At 46.6% G+C, this 15,445-nt stretch overlaps 1 protein-coding gene across 1 annotated transcript in view; it reads left to right on the top strand.

Moving 5' to 3' along the window:
- Positions 1-15,445, top strand: part of RYR3 (ryanodine receptor 3) — a 534,646-nt gene that overhangs the window by 417,446 nt on the left and 101,755 nt on the right. Inside the window, exons 48-52 of the mRNA XM_053928437.1 lie at positions 2,153-2,373; positions 6,586-6,676; positions 8,353-8,493; positions 9,720-9,883; positions 11,615-11,693. Coding sequence (XP_053784412.1) covers positions 2,153-2,373; positions 6,586-6,676; positions 8,353-8,493; positions 9,720-9,883; positions 11,615-11,693 — 696 coding nt within the window. The remainder of the gene's footprint in view (positions 1-2,152; positions 2,374-6,585; positions 6,677-8,352; positions 8,494-9,719; positions 9,884-11,614; positions 11,694-15,445) is intronic.

The raw sequence follows: 15,445 nt of genomic DNA, 5'->3' as shown, positions 1-15,445 counted from the left end.
GCTGGCTGGCCGCGCTAGAGGCTGGCAATACTCTTCCCACTCTTACTCCCTAAGTTTACTACACTGTCAAGCAAGATAGTCTGAAGCTGACAGACTTCACGCATGACAAGGTCAGGACAAGAGGCCAAGGGCAAATCCAAGTTTGGAAGTCAAGTGTGAGATACAGTAATCCAATATCAACAGACATGAAGACAGGAGGCCCCAAAGTTAAAGAGCATAGATGCCTGATACCCCAAGTCAGGACTAAGCAGAGACCCGAGGCACCAGGCATACTGGGTCCAAGGAGAAAGACTGATTAAATCAGCTTAACTCTAAAAACATTTTGCCAGTTTAGAGTTTGTTTTTTCTTAAGAGCCAGAAGCATGTCTTCTTGATCAGTCATAAAGTTTCGCAAAGGCTCCACCTGGTGTCCAGCGGAGATAGCAGGCTAAGTTCGGGGCTGGGTGTCACATAGCCAACACCTGGACTGGAATGGATTCCATTTGAATGGGTTACCTGCAAATGGAAAGCAGTACAATCCTCACCACACACCCCACCCCTCCCCCACCCCTGCCCCAGTCTGCTTGAGAGCTCCGTCCTGGTCTCTGGCTTGGGACTAAGAGATGGTATATCCACGAAAGTGTTAGGGTGATCCTTTTGGATAATTAAAACAATGCCCCCACAGCTTATGTGTTTTCAGCTTTTCAATAAATTCCTTGGTTTAAAATATAATAACTTTTTAGCTTGCGGGATATTCCTAAGTTTCCTGATCAAAGCATTCAATCTTTTATAGATGAGATAAATAGCAAATGCTGTTCCAGCATTTGGTGTCCAAACCATATGCTTGTCTTAGCACCGTCTACAAAAGCAGTTTTACATCCAGTTTCTCAGCACACACGTTTTCATGCATTCTCTCCTGAAAACTTTTAAGCCACGGTAATAAAAGCTAGGTCCTTCTTCATTTTAATTACTCTGTTAAAGTGATAAATGTGAAGGGTTCATATGATTACTCAAGCTCCTAGAAAACAAGGTTTTGATAATTAAGAGGAACACCCAGGAATGTGTACAATTCAAAGAAAACATTTTATCAGATTGTAAATTACAGATATAATTATTACGATGATCACAGAAAATGATGATAATATTTCATCACTGTGAATCTCAAAGTTTCTTTTAAAGTTTTGCAGTTTTCAGAGATGATAGTTAAATATGCTTTGGCTGCCCTGGCTGGGTGGCTCAGGTGGTTGGAGCAACATCCAGTACACCAAAAGGTTGGGGGTTCGAACCCCAGTCAGGGCACAGACGTAGGTTGCATGTTCTGTCCCTGACCAGGGCACATAGAGGAGGCAATCGATCAATGATTCTCTCTTACATCAATATTTCTCTCTCTCTCTCCATTCCTCTCTCTCTCTAAAATATCAATAAATATATCCTCAGGTAAAGATCAAACAAATAAATCAAATGCTTTGGCTAAATTTAGTGTCACTAAGTGGGCCTTCCTTGAATCTGGCCTGTCTAAATAAGCCTGAGAGCACGTGGGGAGTGAGAATTACAGCAGGTGCAGAGAAGAAGGTCCCGCGTTTCTATTTCTTGGACACTTGTTCCCATGTAAAGTGAGATCTGCCCTCATCATTTATTAGATTGTGAATTGTTCATGATGCTCATAAATTAAGCGAAGGGGGTCAGAATTCCTCCACTCTCTGAAAAGCCAGCGAAATTGAGCGCTGGCTTGGCCTTTACTCACTAATTCCAGAATCACAAGAGAACGACCTGTGAGTCTCCCCAGGATGAGAAAAAAAGAGCTAAAACAGGAAAAATAATGTAGTTGAACTTTGCAAACATCAAGGATATTGGATTAGACTGGCCATCACATGATTTTAACAGTTTAGAAATCTTTGAGGAGGGTGGATGTTTGTGGATCATTAGAATGAGTTAGGACCAGCCAATCTTTGCTTTTCATCTGTTTATTTTTTTTAAACAGGATTTTTTTTCTCATTTAAAATGCAAAAGAGCAATCAGTCCGCTGAGAAGGTACAAGGTTGTTCACTTTGCTCCCATGAAGCACCGATACGTGTGAACTCCTGTACCCCTGCTCGGTGGGCACTCAGTACATGGGGTGACCTTTGCTCTCTTTCCTGGGGAACTTGACCAGTGTCCCCCTGCCATTTCCTAGGTTTCCCTGAGCACCACGGAGGCTGCACTGGCACTGAATCGGTACATATGTTCTGCTGTGCTCCCGCTCCTCACAAGATGCGCCCCTCTCTTTGCTGGAACAGAACACCACACCTCTTTGATCGATTCTACACTCCAGACAATATACAGGCTTTCCAAGGGACGTTCCCTCACCAAAGCTCAGAGGGACACCATAGAAGAATGTTTGCTTGCTATTTGCAAGTAAGTACCACGCGCCTGTTTTTCTCCTGTGTGCATGCACCCACAGCAGCTGCATTTAATTGTGTAATCAGTCTAAAAACTGGCGAATCCGGTCTGAGGAAGCTTCCAGGCCGGTGCCATACACCAGCACTCCCCAAGACATCTCCTCTGAGGGCGTGCTGGGACCCCGCTTTGCCACAGGCTCTTTCTGATCCTTGTGAGGGGCGAGGGGGTGGTGCAGCTCACCCTCTAGCCCTCAGGGTTGGTGGACCAGGAGATGAGACTGTCTTTCAGGCCTGTAGTATTCCAAAGATGAACTAATGTTTTAGTCCCTAAGACAGAGCCGGAAGCAGAATTTTCTCCTCTAAATGAGTGGGCCTTTTGCACAGAGGCCAGCCTCTATGACTGCAAATCAAAGCAACCCTCCTCTCAACCTCAGAGACTGGGAGCAAGGAGCAGGCATCTCCAGTCCCAAGGGGAGGGGAGGGCAATAGCTTTACCACTGCAAATAGGCACCAGAGCCTCCAAGGACAGAGGTAAATTCACCCCAAGAGCCTTGGCTCCTCAGGAAACTATGTGGGGTCAGGTAGGGCCAAAGAAAGAAGGGCTCTTCCTACAGCAGGCTGCAGCAGCTGGCGCGGGACCTGGGCTCCAGCTTTAAGGAAGTTTTCCACCTCAGCTGCACAGGAGAATCACCTGGGGAAATACCAGGTTCATGCCTCAGGGCCCAGGTCCTACCTCTGCCCCCAAGTCCAACCTCTAGCGACGAGTTCGAGACCTCTAGCCTTTGAAGCTGCCAGGTGATTCCATGTGCAGCTAAGGTGGAGAAGCTCTGCTGCAGGTTGTCCCGGAGACAGGCCCAGCAGACAGCTCTTGGTGGTCATGGCTCTTGGTGAAGAAGCTGTATCCCAGTCACACAAGGTGACTGACTCTGTATTGAGGGGCTAGGGCTACCTAGGGAAAAAACAGTTGATACATGCTTCAGAACATCAAACTAAAAGACAATCTCACACTTATATTTCAAATATAATAATGATCCTTACATTTACAGTGCTTCATTTAAAATGGAGCTACATCTGCTGTCTTTCTATCTTCTAATGCCTACAGACTGCAACTACCAGGCTGGCCAAAAGTCCATTCAGTTTTTTCTGTAAAGGAAAGGACACATTTTTCATTTTCACGAATAACTTTATTGATTTGGATAGTTTGAGTATGTTGGCTCTCTCCCATGAGGTGTAACATTGATTGTTCTCAATTAATGTCTTCATTTGATTGCCATCAACTTCAACTGGTCCACCTGACCATGGAGCATCGCCCAGTGAGAAATCTCCAGCACGAAACTTTGCAAAACACTTCTGACACATTCGATCAATCACCTTCATACACTGCACAAATCATTTTTGTGTGTCAGTTGCATTTTTACCTTTCTTGAAATAATAAAGCATAATATGCTAAAAATGTGTATTTTCTTCAATATTTAAATGGCTACACAAAAATTCAACAATTTTGATACGCTTTTTTTTAATCCACACTGATATGACAGCTGTCATAATACATTCTAACAAAATTGTTTCGAATGAAGTTAAAGGAAACTAAGCACTACTAGAGCCATTGTACAGAAAAAAACCAAATGAACTTTCTGGCCAGCTCAGTCCTTCAGGGGACAAGCTGTGCCATTGTACATCGTACAGTGCTGCTTGCCTGGGTTTGGAGTAGAGGGCGGAGGATGGGGGCAGGGGAGTCTCCACCAGGGCCCCATAAAAGGGGGTTCTCTCTGAGCTCCTCTACCCAAATCAGGGCCTGTCCTCGGACACTATTTCATTCATTTCAAGATTATTATAACTGGAAGAGAATTAAGTTCATTAGAATTTTTTGGTCTTGAAAGAGAGACAAAGCTGGGTAGAAGCACTCACTGGTGTCTAGGCATCGACAGGGTGCCAGGTTTCCTCTCTGCCGCTGCAAAAACAAGAGTGGTGGCTTCATTACCTGTGTAGACGGGTCTCTGCTTTTCTTCTCAACGGTGGCAAGGGAATGAAGGACGAGTTTACACGCAAAGAAATCCTGTCGCTCTTGATTCTGGAATTGGCACCTGTAACCACTGCAGACCTTGTTCCGCCTTTTGCTAGATTCGAGCTCAGACCCGTGGAGGAGCCCTGTCTCCCAGTGTGAGCTGGTTCCCAGTATTAAAGGCATGTTGGTGAGACTGATACAAGCTGCAAACACTTTTAAAGAATCAGACCTTGGGAAAATTAGAATTTTACATCAAACTAAAAATTTAACTAACAGCCCTACTACTATACTCAGAGGAGCTTCCATACCCCTCCTCTTGGTCCATATGAGCTCCAGATGTAGCAGACAAATTGGTATTAAACTAGTTATGTCATTATTTATTTTTAACAAAAGTCAGGAATTAAAAGAGAAATTGATTTTCATGCCTTGATTTTATTCAAGTTAGTACATCTTAGGTGATATGACCAATAAGCTAAACAGGAATGTGAAAAGTTGAGGAATTTTACATAATAAGTACAGGAGTCACCAACAAGGCCATTTCCTTACGGTGCATTTTGGCTGACCCTTTTCCCTGCAGGGCTTTTTGTCCCAAGAGCGGCTCCAGGGAAAGTAGTGGACAGTTGGGTTGGGTCATCCACCTCTGTTTGTGCCCATCCTCTTTGTTGTGGATGCGCCCAAGGCTCTCCTTCCTGGCATTCCGCACTCGACCATCAAAGTTATTAACTTGGCCTGTGTGGTTCCTTGGGCATCTGAGGAAGGAGTTTGTGGGTGCATGGACTGAACTTATGTGCTGGACTGTGGGTCTTGTGTGCACACACTTTTCTCTGGAGAAGATCCAGAGGTTCCTCTAGGCTTTGAAAAAGTTTGGCCACTGAATTGATGACAAGATGGACAGACTTGGAGGGCACTGTGCTAAGTGAAATAGGCCAAACAGAAAGACAAATACCACATGATTTCACCTATATGTGGAAGCTAAAAAACAAATAAACGAACAAACAAAACAGAAACAAACTAATAAATACCGAGAACAGACTGATAATTGCCAGAGCAGAGGGCAGGTTGTGGGGGCGGGGGGTGCTGGGTGGAGAAAATGAAGGGATTAAGAAGTACAAATCAACAGCTGCCGAAGAGGCTTGGGACTGTGAAGTACAGCATAGGAAATGCAGGCGGTAACATTGTGGCACCAGGTGGTTACTAGACTTAGGGTGATCACTTCATAACTTACATAAATGTCCAATCGCTATGTTATACACCTGAAGCTACTATAATATTGTATGTCAACTATAACTGAAAAATAATTTTTTTTACCTAAGAAAGAGATTTAGAAGTTCGGCAATCTAAACATAAAGGCTAAATCAATGTCGCTTGTCTCTCCTTTGTCTCTCTCAGAATTTACTGCCCTGAAACCCGAAGCCAAGACCTCTTTGATACTTGGATAAATTATTCTCTAATTAGTTAGTGCATTTGCCCTTTAAAGGAATGTTTTTGAGGATGGAGCCTTAACCCAAAGAAATAATTCCAGTAATGAGAATTTCAAAGATCACACAGTAACTCAGGGGGCCTTAAAATTCCCTTCAGATCATACCAGTAGATGGCCTCAGATAGCTTCTGCTTGTTTAGAGTTCAAGGCCACTTGCAGTCCTTTGATGACTGAGAGCTGCCAGAGGAAAGGGAGGAGGTGGGGAATTGTGGGAAGAAGGGGAAGGGATTAGTCAAAGGTATGAATGGCCCATGGACTTGGACATCAACAGAGTGGGGATTGACTGTGGGAGTGGTGGGGGGTGGGGGGGGGGTGCTGGGTAGAGGAGAGCAAAGGGGGAAAAATTGGGACAACTGGAATAAACAAGAATAAAAAATAAAAATAAAGTGTAGTGAATTATATATCTAAAAAATAATAATAAAAGTCCCTTATTTCTGTTACATTCTTTGCTATACTTTGTGCATAGACTCTAGAACATCTTGTCAAATGGCAATTGGAATTTAACATCAGGTACCTTAATTTATTAGCCACATGTCCCTCTTTCTGTATTTTAACTATACTCAGTTCTTAGAGTGTTTTGTCATCAGCTGGGCTTTCCCCAAGATCTTGTGTTTTAAGAGCTCATTGTTTTGAGGCTTAGCTCTAATAGATGGTTATTGCTGAGTATTTCTTTTATTCTTTCTTAATTATTTTCTTTTTTTTTTTTCATTCTGCCCTTCTGGTTCTCTTACTGCACACCGCAGTCACCTGAGGCCTTCCATGTTGCAGCAGCTCCTGCGGCGTCTTGTTTTTGATGTGCCCCAGCTCAACGAATACTGCAAAATGCCCCTGAAGGTAAACCTCTCTCATTACTGAAATGCAGTCCATGGCACAGGAGGCTTGCCTTGCAAAATGTGATGTCTTCATAATTTGGGGAGCAAAATGCATGCTCCATGGGCTCTGCTCCTTTAAGTTGAGAGCCAACAAGATGCAACCCACAAAATCAACCCCTTCTTGAGTGTGTCAGGGTGAAGGGGAGTGGATCTTCCAGATTCATTACCTGCCCCAGCGTTCTGTGAAGGCGGTCCACCAACCGCCTGTTACGTAGGGGAGGTTAGTCAGGGGACCTGGATTTGGGCTTTCCTGCCCTAATTAGCCTTTCAGAACGTGTTCAATCTCAAAAACCTTTTGTGATTATTCAAGTACAAAAACTAGAATGTCCCTTCTCTCTTCCAGACTGTTTTGTGATTTTACTTTTTTTTTGTAACAGACCCTCTTTTCTTCTTCTTCTTTACTAATGAAAAGGAAGCCCACAGAGACTGACCTCTCTCTCTTTCATTCTCTCTCTCTCCCTCTGTCTCTCTCTCTCTCTCTCTCTCTGTTTTCTCCTTTCTCATAGATTTTCTCATAGATTACAAACATTTCATCACTAGCACTGTGAGCATCTTGGCCTGGGGTGGGCCAAGAATCAGCCAGAATCAGCCCCCACACCCCACAAAAGAGGGCTTTTTTTTTCCATCTTTCACCTTTGTCCACCTGCAATATTAGCATATTTGAAAGTGTCAGCCACAGCCAAAAATTCTGCCTAGTGATTTTAACAGAATTTTTCCTTCTTTTCAGAAATAGTCCAAGCAAGGGTTTCAAGAAGCATTTTACTGGGAAAAACAGAATTCCCAGGAGCCTTTAGTTCAATGCTTTCTCCACACCAGGCAGAGAACAGCTTGTATGTTGTCAGATTCCACTGCCCTCCATGGGCTCATTCAGCTCTCTAACCCTAACCACTCCAGTTCTAATCTCAAAAAGTACCATAGCTGAGAACCACGGTTCTCACAGTTCAACTTGACACTGCTTCCTCCACAGACCTGTGCTGTCTGTCAGATGGATTCTGGCTCCCAAACAGGCATCATGAATAGCCCTCAATGCGCTCACTTCTACCTCTTAGTTCAGGGATTTTTCTTGGAGGATGGGGAACATTGGCAGCGTACTTCTCCCCTCTGCTGGCCATATGTGGAACTACTGTAACACAGCTGGGCTGTGGGAAGGCAGAGAAAAGGGAAGGAAGTCATGGGCATTAATCCACCTAGACAAAATCTTCAGACCCACTAGGTGCCTCCCACCACCTCCTCCCCATATCGGCATCACCCAGCATCTTCCAGATTTATAAGTAAAGATCTCAGAAGAAATTCTTCCTACCCCTGACTGACTGGAACAACACACAGAGACTACTTTCAGAAAGTAGAATTTTCTCATTTGGAGTAGAAATAGTTATCCGTTTTTTAGTGAGGGCTAAGGGCACATTAGGAGACACAAGAATTATTTAGACAGACTCAGTTTGGGCTGCAGCTCATCAGGCATGAAGCAGACCATTTCCCGTGGTGTCTGAGGCCCTCTGTAGATAACTCATCTGTTGCAAATGTTGGTTTCGCTTGCCTGATGGCCGCTTGCTCTTTATTCTCCCCTGCGTGTTGCTGATGCCTGCGGATCCCCTCTCCTTTGCTCCACACCGTGCAATCCTGTTGCGGACCTTCCAGCTTCTGACGAATCACTACGAACAGTGCTGGAAGTACTACTGTCTGCCGTCAGGGTGGGGGAGCTACGGCCTCGCTGTGGAGGAAGAGCTGCACCTGACAGAGAAGCTCTTCTGGGGGATTTTCGACTCCCTGTCCCACAAGGTGAGGTCAATGCTTCTAGAGAGAAAGGGAGGCCCTCCGTGGCCCAGGCTGCTACAAATCACAATGGCTAGCCTCTGCTCAGCCATGACCGTGGGTTAGGGGCTGCACTTCACAAGCACGCTATATCATTCCTCCTCATCACCACTCCCTGAAATAGGAACTACTCTATTCCTCGTCTCATCAGGGAGGAGTCTCAGAGCAACTGGGTGACTTGTCAGACACACAAAGCTCACACAGGGGAGAGAGACTACCAAAGTACAGAGTAAGGTACAAAAATATTTCCTGATTTCACTATGAAGACTGACCCCACCATCATTCCTTGGCCCCGACATTGTGTGGCCCCTGTCAGCTAGTCTTCACCAGGTTCTAGCCTAGAGGAGGTTGCCACATCTGCCCTGAGGTCAGGGTGTGGGATTTCCAGGAGACTTGAAGCCACAGTGGGAGAGGTTCTTCATGGCCACCCATTTGAGGAGGTTGAGAGAGAACTAGGGGCCCTGGAAGCCAGAGCCTTCCTGCACCGTCGGATTGAAATACAGCTCCAACACGCAGACTGGCCTCTGCTTCCCCTGACCCAGCTTATTAGATTGTTGAGGTCATCAGCTTTAAAGGTAGAAGGTGAGAGGTCTGGTTTTCTTACAGAAATCTGGAACATGTGTTTATATAGCGTGTTCACCTGCATATAAATTGTCTTTATGCCTTTATTTCAATGGTTTATAAAAGCAGATCAAAAGCTGCTCCTAACCCCACATTTTTGGCTGAAATGCCTTCCTGGCCGGGTTCAAGAAAGAATGGACATGCTCAAGAGCAGGCTGCTGGTGAGGTCAGCAGGGGACCTGACCGTATGGGCTACGGAGGAGCCTGGCCCAGCTTCCTACCCGCTCTCCAGTTAAAGGCTGCGTCAGTTCCACAAGCCTCTGGCAAGCAAGTTCATAGACATTTCCAGTCCAGTGAGGACCACTTTCACCCTTCGATAGTCTTGAATTAACTACTTAGGAGATATTGATGTAAACTGTGATTTAACATTTTTCAACTTAAAGCACATGATGAACTGAGGGCCTTATAGACGGTCACGTCACCCCCCCGAGAACCCCTCGGTTTGCACCGGAATGTGTTTGAGGACTCACATGTTGCCGTGTTGGTTACCCCGGACAAGTGAGCGTATTGCTTCTGCCTGGCGGCCACGGCTCTCATTTCTGTGCTAACACGGTCTTCGGTTTTCCCCACAGAAGTATGATCCAGACCTTTTCCGAATGGCGCTGCCTTGTCTCAGTGCTATAGCTGGGGCCCTGCCACCAGATCACTTAGACTCCAGGATCTCGGCCACGCTGGAGAGACAGATCTCAGTGGATGCAGATGGCAACTTCGACCCCAAGCCTATCAACACCATGAAGTGAGTCCAGAACCATCTCTAAGCTGGTTCTATCTTTTGCCCCGTGGCAAGTGTTTCTCTCTCCAAAGGTAGCAAGACAGTTAAGAGTCTGTTCCTTCCCTCCGGCCAGCACTGCTTGTCATTTCTCTTGACACTACAAGTCACACCAGGCACTGGGTTTTGCCCTCAATTCCTGAAGGATTAATGCATCCATACGTGATTATATACTGTATTGTAATATTTACAGGCTTTTGTTTTAGAGGGCGGGTTTAGTTAATTTATGATAAGAGATGGGTGATCTCCACAAAGAAATGTCACCTGAGACATTGCCAGAAACCACCCTGACAAATGAGCCAATTAATTTATTAATGAGTTTTTTGACAAAATCTTCACTCTTTGGGAGTTAGGCCTGTACCATTCCAGTAGCATCGTTCGTCACAACGGCCCCACAGGTAACACGCAGCGAGCCTCGGGGGGTGTGATGAGGCGTTGGGGGTACGTGACGGCAGAGTAGCGCAGGGCCCTTGCCTGGGAGACGGGCCCCACTCTCGGCCATGCCAAGGGGTGCTGACACTCTGGAATAACCCTACAACAGCACCTTCAATTTCTCCCTCTGATTCCCCAGCACCTCTCACTGGAGGTGGTTAGGCCATGGACGAAACATGTACTTGATTTTGGCCGGTAGTGGTTCTGCCTCAGCTGTGATTATGTGTGGTGGGGTGTACGGTCTTCACCTCCAGGTGCTTGGTAAAAGAAGAGCTCCAAGACTTCCTTAGCATGAGCAGGGAAAGTAAGACATCCTAGAGGAGCCCCTCAGACTTGGGGTTTGTGGCAATGGTTCTCAAATGGCCTGAGCCCTTTCCTGGGGCTGTCAGCTTTGATGACGTATGAAATTCATCTTTGGGAGGTTAAGTACATAGTCCATCAGACCAAGCCTTGAGCTGAGTGGATGGTGAGAAATAGAATTGAACCTGCTCCAAGGAAGAGGTCAGGGGCCAAAGAGAAGGCAGACGTTTACTTCAGACACCTTCCCCCTCTGAAAATATAAGTGTGCTGAAGGATGCCAAATGGTGCAATAATGTGCATGCTTTTATAAACGTTACGGGACAACCTTATACTCCAGGGATTGGGTGCAGCAAGGACAGAAACCAAGACACTATAGCCAAATGGACAGCCTTCAGGCATCCCCATTGGGTGAATCCCCTTGAAGAGTTTGCCACCCTAGTCTCACCTGACTCAAGATCCACAGTCCCCGAAAAGGGAGTCTGAGCGGCCTGGACAGGGGCCCATTCTCAGACAGTTCACATAGGGCTGTGTGCAACACAAGATGTGTTCCTTAAAGGAAAAGGGAGGTGCTGCAACCAGCAGAAGGAACCAAAGCTGTCAGGCTGCTATACTTTCAAATTTCTAATACTTAAGTGTGAGTTACTGAACCCAAAAGAGTAAACAACCACTATTTTTGTAACTTTTGGTCCTCTAGCTTCCCTTTCCTGCCCTTCCCAGAGTGCAGCCACGAGACAATAGGCCAGTGTCTTTGAATGGAGGGGTTCTCACTGTGTAGCCTAGACAGGTTTGACCCAGGAGCCAAAGTGGTTCTTCAGGGGCCGAGAGAGCCCAGAGCAGCAGGAGGGAGGCCACCAGTCAAAAGGAGGGCTCACTGTTGCCTCTGGACATCTTTTCAGCATGTCTGGCTGAGGTGCTTGGGGAGGTTGTAATTTGGTTTTTCCTTTTTTTTTCCCCTTCTCATTGCAGTTTCTCCTTGCCTGACAAATTGGAATACATCGTCACCAAGTATGCTGAGCATTCACATGACAAATGGGCCTGTGAAAAGGTAGGCATTATCCTCCAGCTGACAGTTGTCAGGGGAAAACCAGCCCCAGAACATTAAAGGGTCCATGCTGGAAATCTGCCTGATTTGTCTAAGTGACAGACTCACCGACCAAGAGCATTCACTACTTCAGAGCAGGATCGGAGGGGTCAGAGAAATAATCGGCAGCAGTTGGAGCTGCTGCGTTTTATATTTCTCCAGAAAATGATCAATTCCGTTAGTCTTTAGTCCTTTCTCAACATTGCATTTCCTGGAGTTCGCACCCAAGCAAGTGCTTGTGTGTGTCTGATGTGAATGCTTAATGCAGGGCAGGAGGCTTTTATTACATTTTTTCCTTTAAAATGTTTTTCTCTTTGGAAAAGGGAAAATGAAATTGAAAGCCTTAACCTTGCATTTTGCCAGGAAACTGGACTTTATTCAAGAGAAGGAGGGCATACCTCTCCCTATGGCAGGCATCGGTAGGAGTCCCAGACGCTCCCTATTAATAAGCCTGTCCATCTGGTGTTTAAAATTCCTCAGCACATGAGGTCAGGCTGCTTAATAAATTTAATTGCTCTGTCAGCCCTTTAATGCTGGCAGACAGAGTGGAAGGAATGTGCCAAAGACATCCAGGGTTCCTATGGGCAGCCAGTTAAAGGTTGGGGCCAGAGCTCAGCTGCAGCTTCAGCATGGAACCGTGGACCCAGTCCACAGCAAGGCCACAGGGACCACCTGCATACAGTGCTCCCCGAAGACGGCACACGTGCACCCCTGGCTGAGCCCTGCACTGGTCTGGGCTCAGCTCTGCTTCCATGGGAGCCAACAATCACGGCAATCATTGTAATAGTAGAATGGGCTGACACCTCACCATTCAAGAGCAGGGCTTGACAGAACTTTCCTGTAAAGGACCAGAGAGTAGACTTTGTGGCCAGTCTCTATTGCAGCTCCTCCTCTCTGCAATTAGAGCACGAAAGCAGCCATAGACAATGCGTAATGAGAGTGCATGCCTGTGTTCCAGTGTAACTGTGTTTGTAAACAGATGGTTGGCCGGATTTGGCCCCAGGACTGCAGTCAGCTGGACCTTGCTCGAGAGCTTGTTATTTTCTCAGCACTCCTTACATATGCTGTGTGACCAGCCTATGAAACAGAGGAAAACAGCACCCCGTCCACCCATAGCAATGGCCAGTCCATCACTAAGCCATGTGGATTTACCTCCTTAGTCTCTCGTGAATCAAATAACTCTCTCTATCCCAACCCTGTGGCTTTAGTTCAGGCTACAGGCCTCTTCGGCCCAGAGGATTGTGATTATCTCATCAGTCTGCCCGTGAGCATTTTCTCCAGCCTATTCTTCACACTGCAGGCAGGTGATAGTTTCAGCATGCACACTCGGTCCTAACCTACTGCTATTCTCCATTACAGCCCATTCTCCTCATTAAAGTTCCTTAATAGCTTCTATTTTTAATACAAAGGTCAAAGTCTTTAGTATGGCCTGATAGGCACTGCCTAATCTGGCCTCTGCTACCGTCTCTAGCCTCATCTCTCCCTTCACCCTCTGCCCTCCAGCCACATCCTCTTCTTCCCCCGACTTCCCCCTCCCGACACACACACACTGCAGGTGCCTGAGACCCTCCTCCATCTGAGCCAGGTGCCCGTCTGCACTCTGACGTGTGCACACACCGCTCATCAACCCATCCCTCAAATTCCGTCCGCGTGTGATTTCCTCAGGTGCCTCTGGGCAAGAGGCCCCTTTAGCACCTTGTTCTTTTCCATCATGGTACTTTTATAGCAGCTTACATAGTACTATTTGCAACAGTTACACACTTGTACCAATTGTCAACTGTATGTTTACTGGTGCAGTGTTTGGTTACTCTCTCTCTTCCCTGGCCTGTGAGCTCCATGTTTTCAAGGAAACATGCTGGCTCCCCGTGGCTGGGTGGGCATCAATTATCTAACAAGAAAAAGAATATTGTCCCTGTCCTCAAGAACCCAACAGCCTTACAGAGACCAGGCTGGCGATTGCCAGAAGGGAGCAAGAGTAGGGGACTGGGTGAAAGGGGTGAAGGGACTGAGAAGTACAGATTGGCAGTTATGGAACAGTCACGGGGAGGTAAAGGGCAGCACAGGGAATGTCATCGGTAGTATTGTAATGGCTGTGTGCGGTGCCAGGTGTGTGCAGGAAACGTCAGAGGGAACGCTAAAGTCTGTGATTTTCTAATCACTGTGCTGAACACCTGAAACCAGTACACAATAATGCTGAAAGTAAACTTTAATTGAAAAATGTTTTAAATAAATTAACTAGAAATAAAAGAACCCTACAGTCCTGTGGGAGGAACAGAATAGACCAGCCATAGTGGCACAGGTCATTGGCACAGGCCGTTCACTGCTGTGATGGGCACAAGCACAGGGTTAGAGCACCAGGTGCAGTCCCTAGTCCAACAGTGGGGACCAGGGGCGCTTCCTCGAGTTGATCTTCCATACGTGATCAGGGATGGGGGAAGCAGGTGCAGATCCATGGAGGCAAGGGGGAGTGTGGTGGCTCTAGGGAACTGTGGGGCTCTATGGCAGGTTCATAGAGGGAGGAGGGTGGCGGGGGAGAAGGGGGAGAAGGGGGAGGTCATCCAGACAGGTTGGCAAGGCCTTTGCTGTAGCTCTAGAGGCCAGGAAGAGTTTGCATTCTACCGTGATGGCAGCTGGGAATCAGACACTTTTAAAGCAGTGGAGTACCCAGATCAGGGTGATTTTATAAATATCAACTGGCAGTGGTGTAGAAAATGGAGTCAGAGAGAGGTGGCGATGCAGGAGGCAAGGAGACTGAGTAGGAAGCTTCTCTGGTGTCCAGGTGAGAGCCGGTGTGGCCTGAACTAAAACACTGGCAGGGAAATGGGAAGTGGGAGCCATGTGAGAAGGTGCAGAGGAGAAGAGACATCAAGGAGGAGTCCCACATCTCTCGCTCAGTGAGTGAGTGCGAGCTGGTGACACTCACTGAGGTACAGGGAGCCCAAGAGGGGGGCCACTTAGAGAAATCTGTGTCAGACATGCTGGAGGTACCCATGGAAACATCCAAGCAGAGCTTAAAGAGGTTTGGGAATTAGGAGGGAGGTCTGGGCTGGACGTATTGATTTGAGATTAGTCCTCTTATGGACTGTGGGCTTCAATTCAATCACGCAGGGAGAGTGTGCCCCGGGAGAATGGACAGAAACTTGAGAAACAAACACATTAGCAAGTGAGCAGAGGCAGAGACTGAGCAAAAGCAGCCAGGAGTCTCTAAGCTGTGAGGTTATTTATGGAAATCAGGGACTCTCACTTATCTGTGTATCCTTGGACAGAGTTGGACACCTACACTAGTAGACATTCAAACAATGTTTGTTGAATGACTCTTGAAATTCATAAACTGCTGTGACTCTAGGAAACATGCATTGTCACAGTTTTGCTGTGGGGTTGGCAGACAAGGAAAGCAGTGGTCAGGGGTCCTGCCCTCACATGCCTTTAACCTTGACTTCTGTCCTCAGCTGTGAACATAACACACTGTCCTGAGAAGCACTGTTCTCAGGCCTTTCGAAACATCCTTCTGTCTATAGTGAGCTTGAAACACAGGCGAGTAAGTTGAGGAGACAGCAACTAAAATGAAAAGAAAGAAAGGAGCAGAGTTCGAAACCCAGGGGCAGGAAGCCTGACAGCCGCAATGGATCAGTTAAATATGTTGGGGGAGAGGGTAATTTCCAAGCTCTGTCACATTCCATTGTCCCATTTGTTCAGTGAAAATAGAAGCTGGGATT

Source organism: Desmodus rotundus, chromosome 7, assembly GCF_022682495.2.
Source record: "Desmodus rotundus isolate HL8 chromosome 7, HLdesRot8A.1, whole genome shotgun sequence".
NCBI classification, from domain to species: Eukaryota; Metazoa; Chordata; class Mammalia; order Chiroptera; family Phyllostomidae; genus Desmodus; species Desmodus rotundus.
The sequence above is the reverse complement of the archived record's forward strand: the minus strand, read 5'-3'. Positions and strand labels throughout refer to the sequence as shown.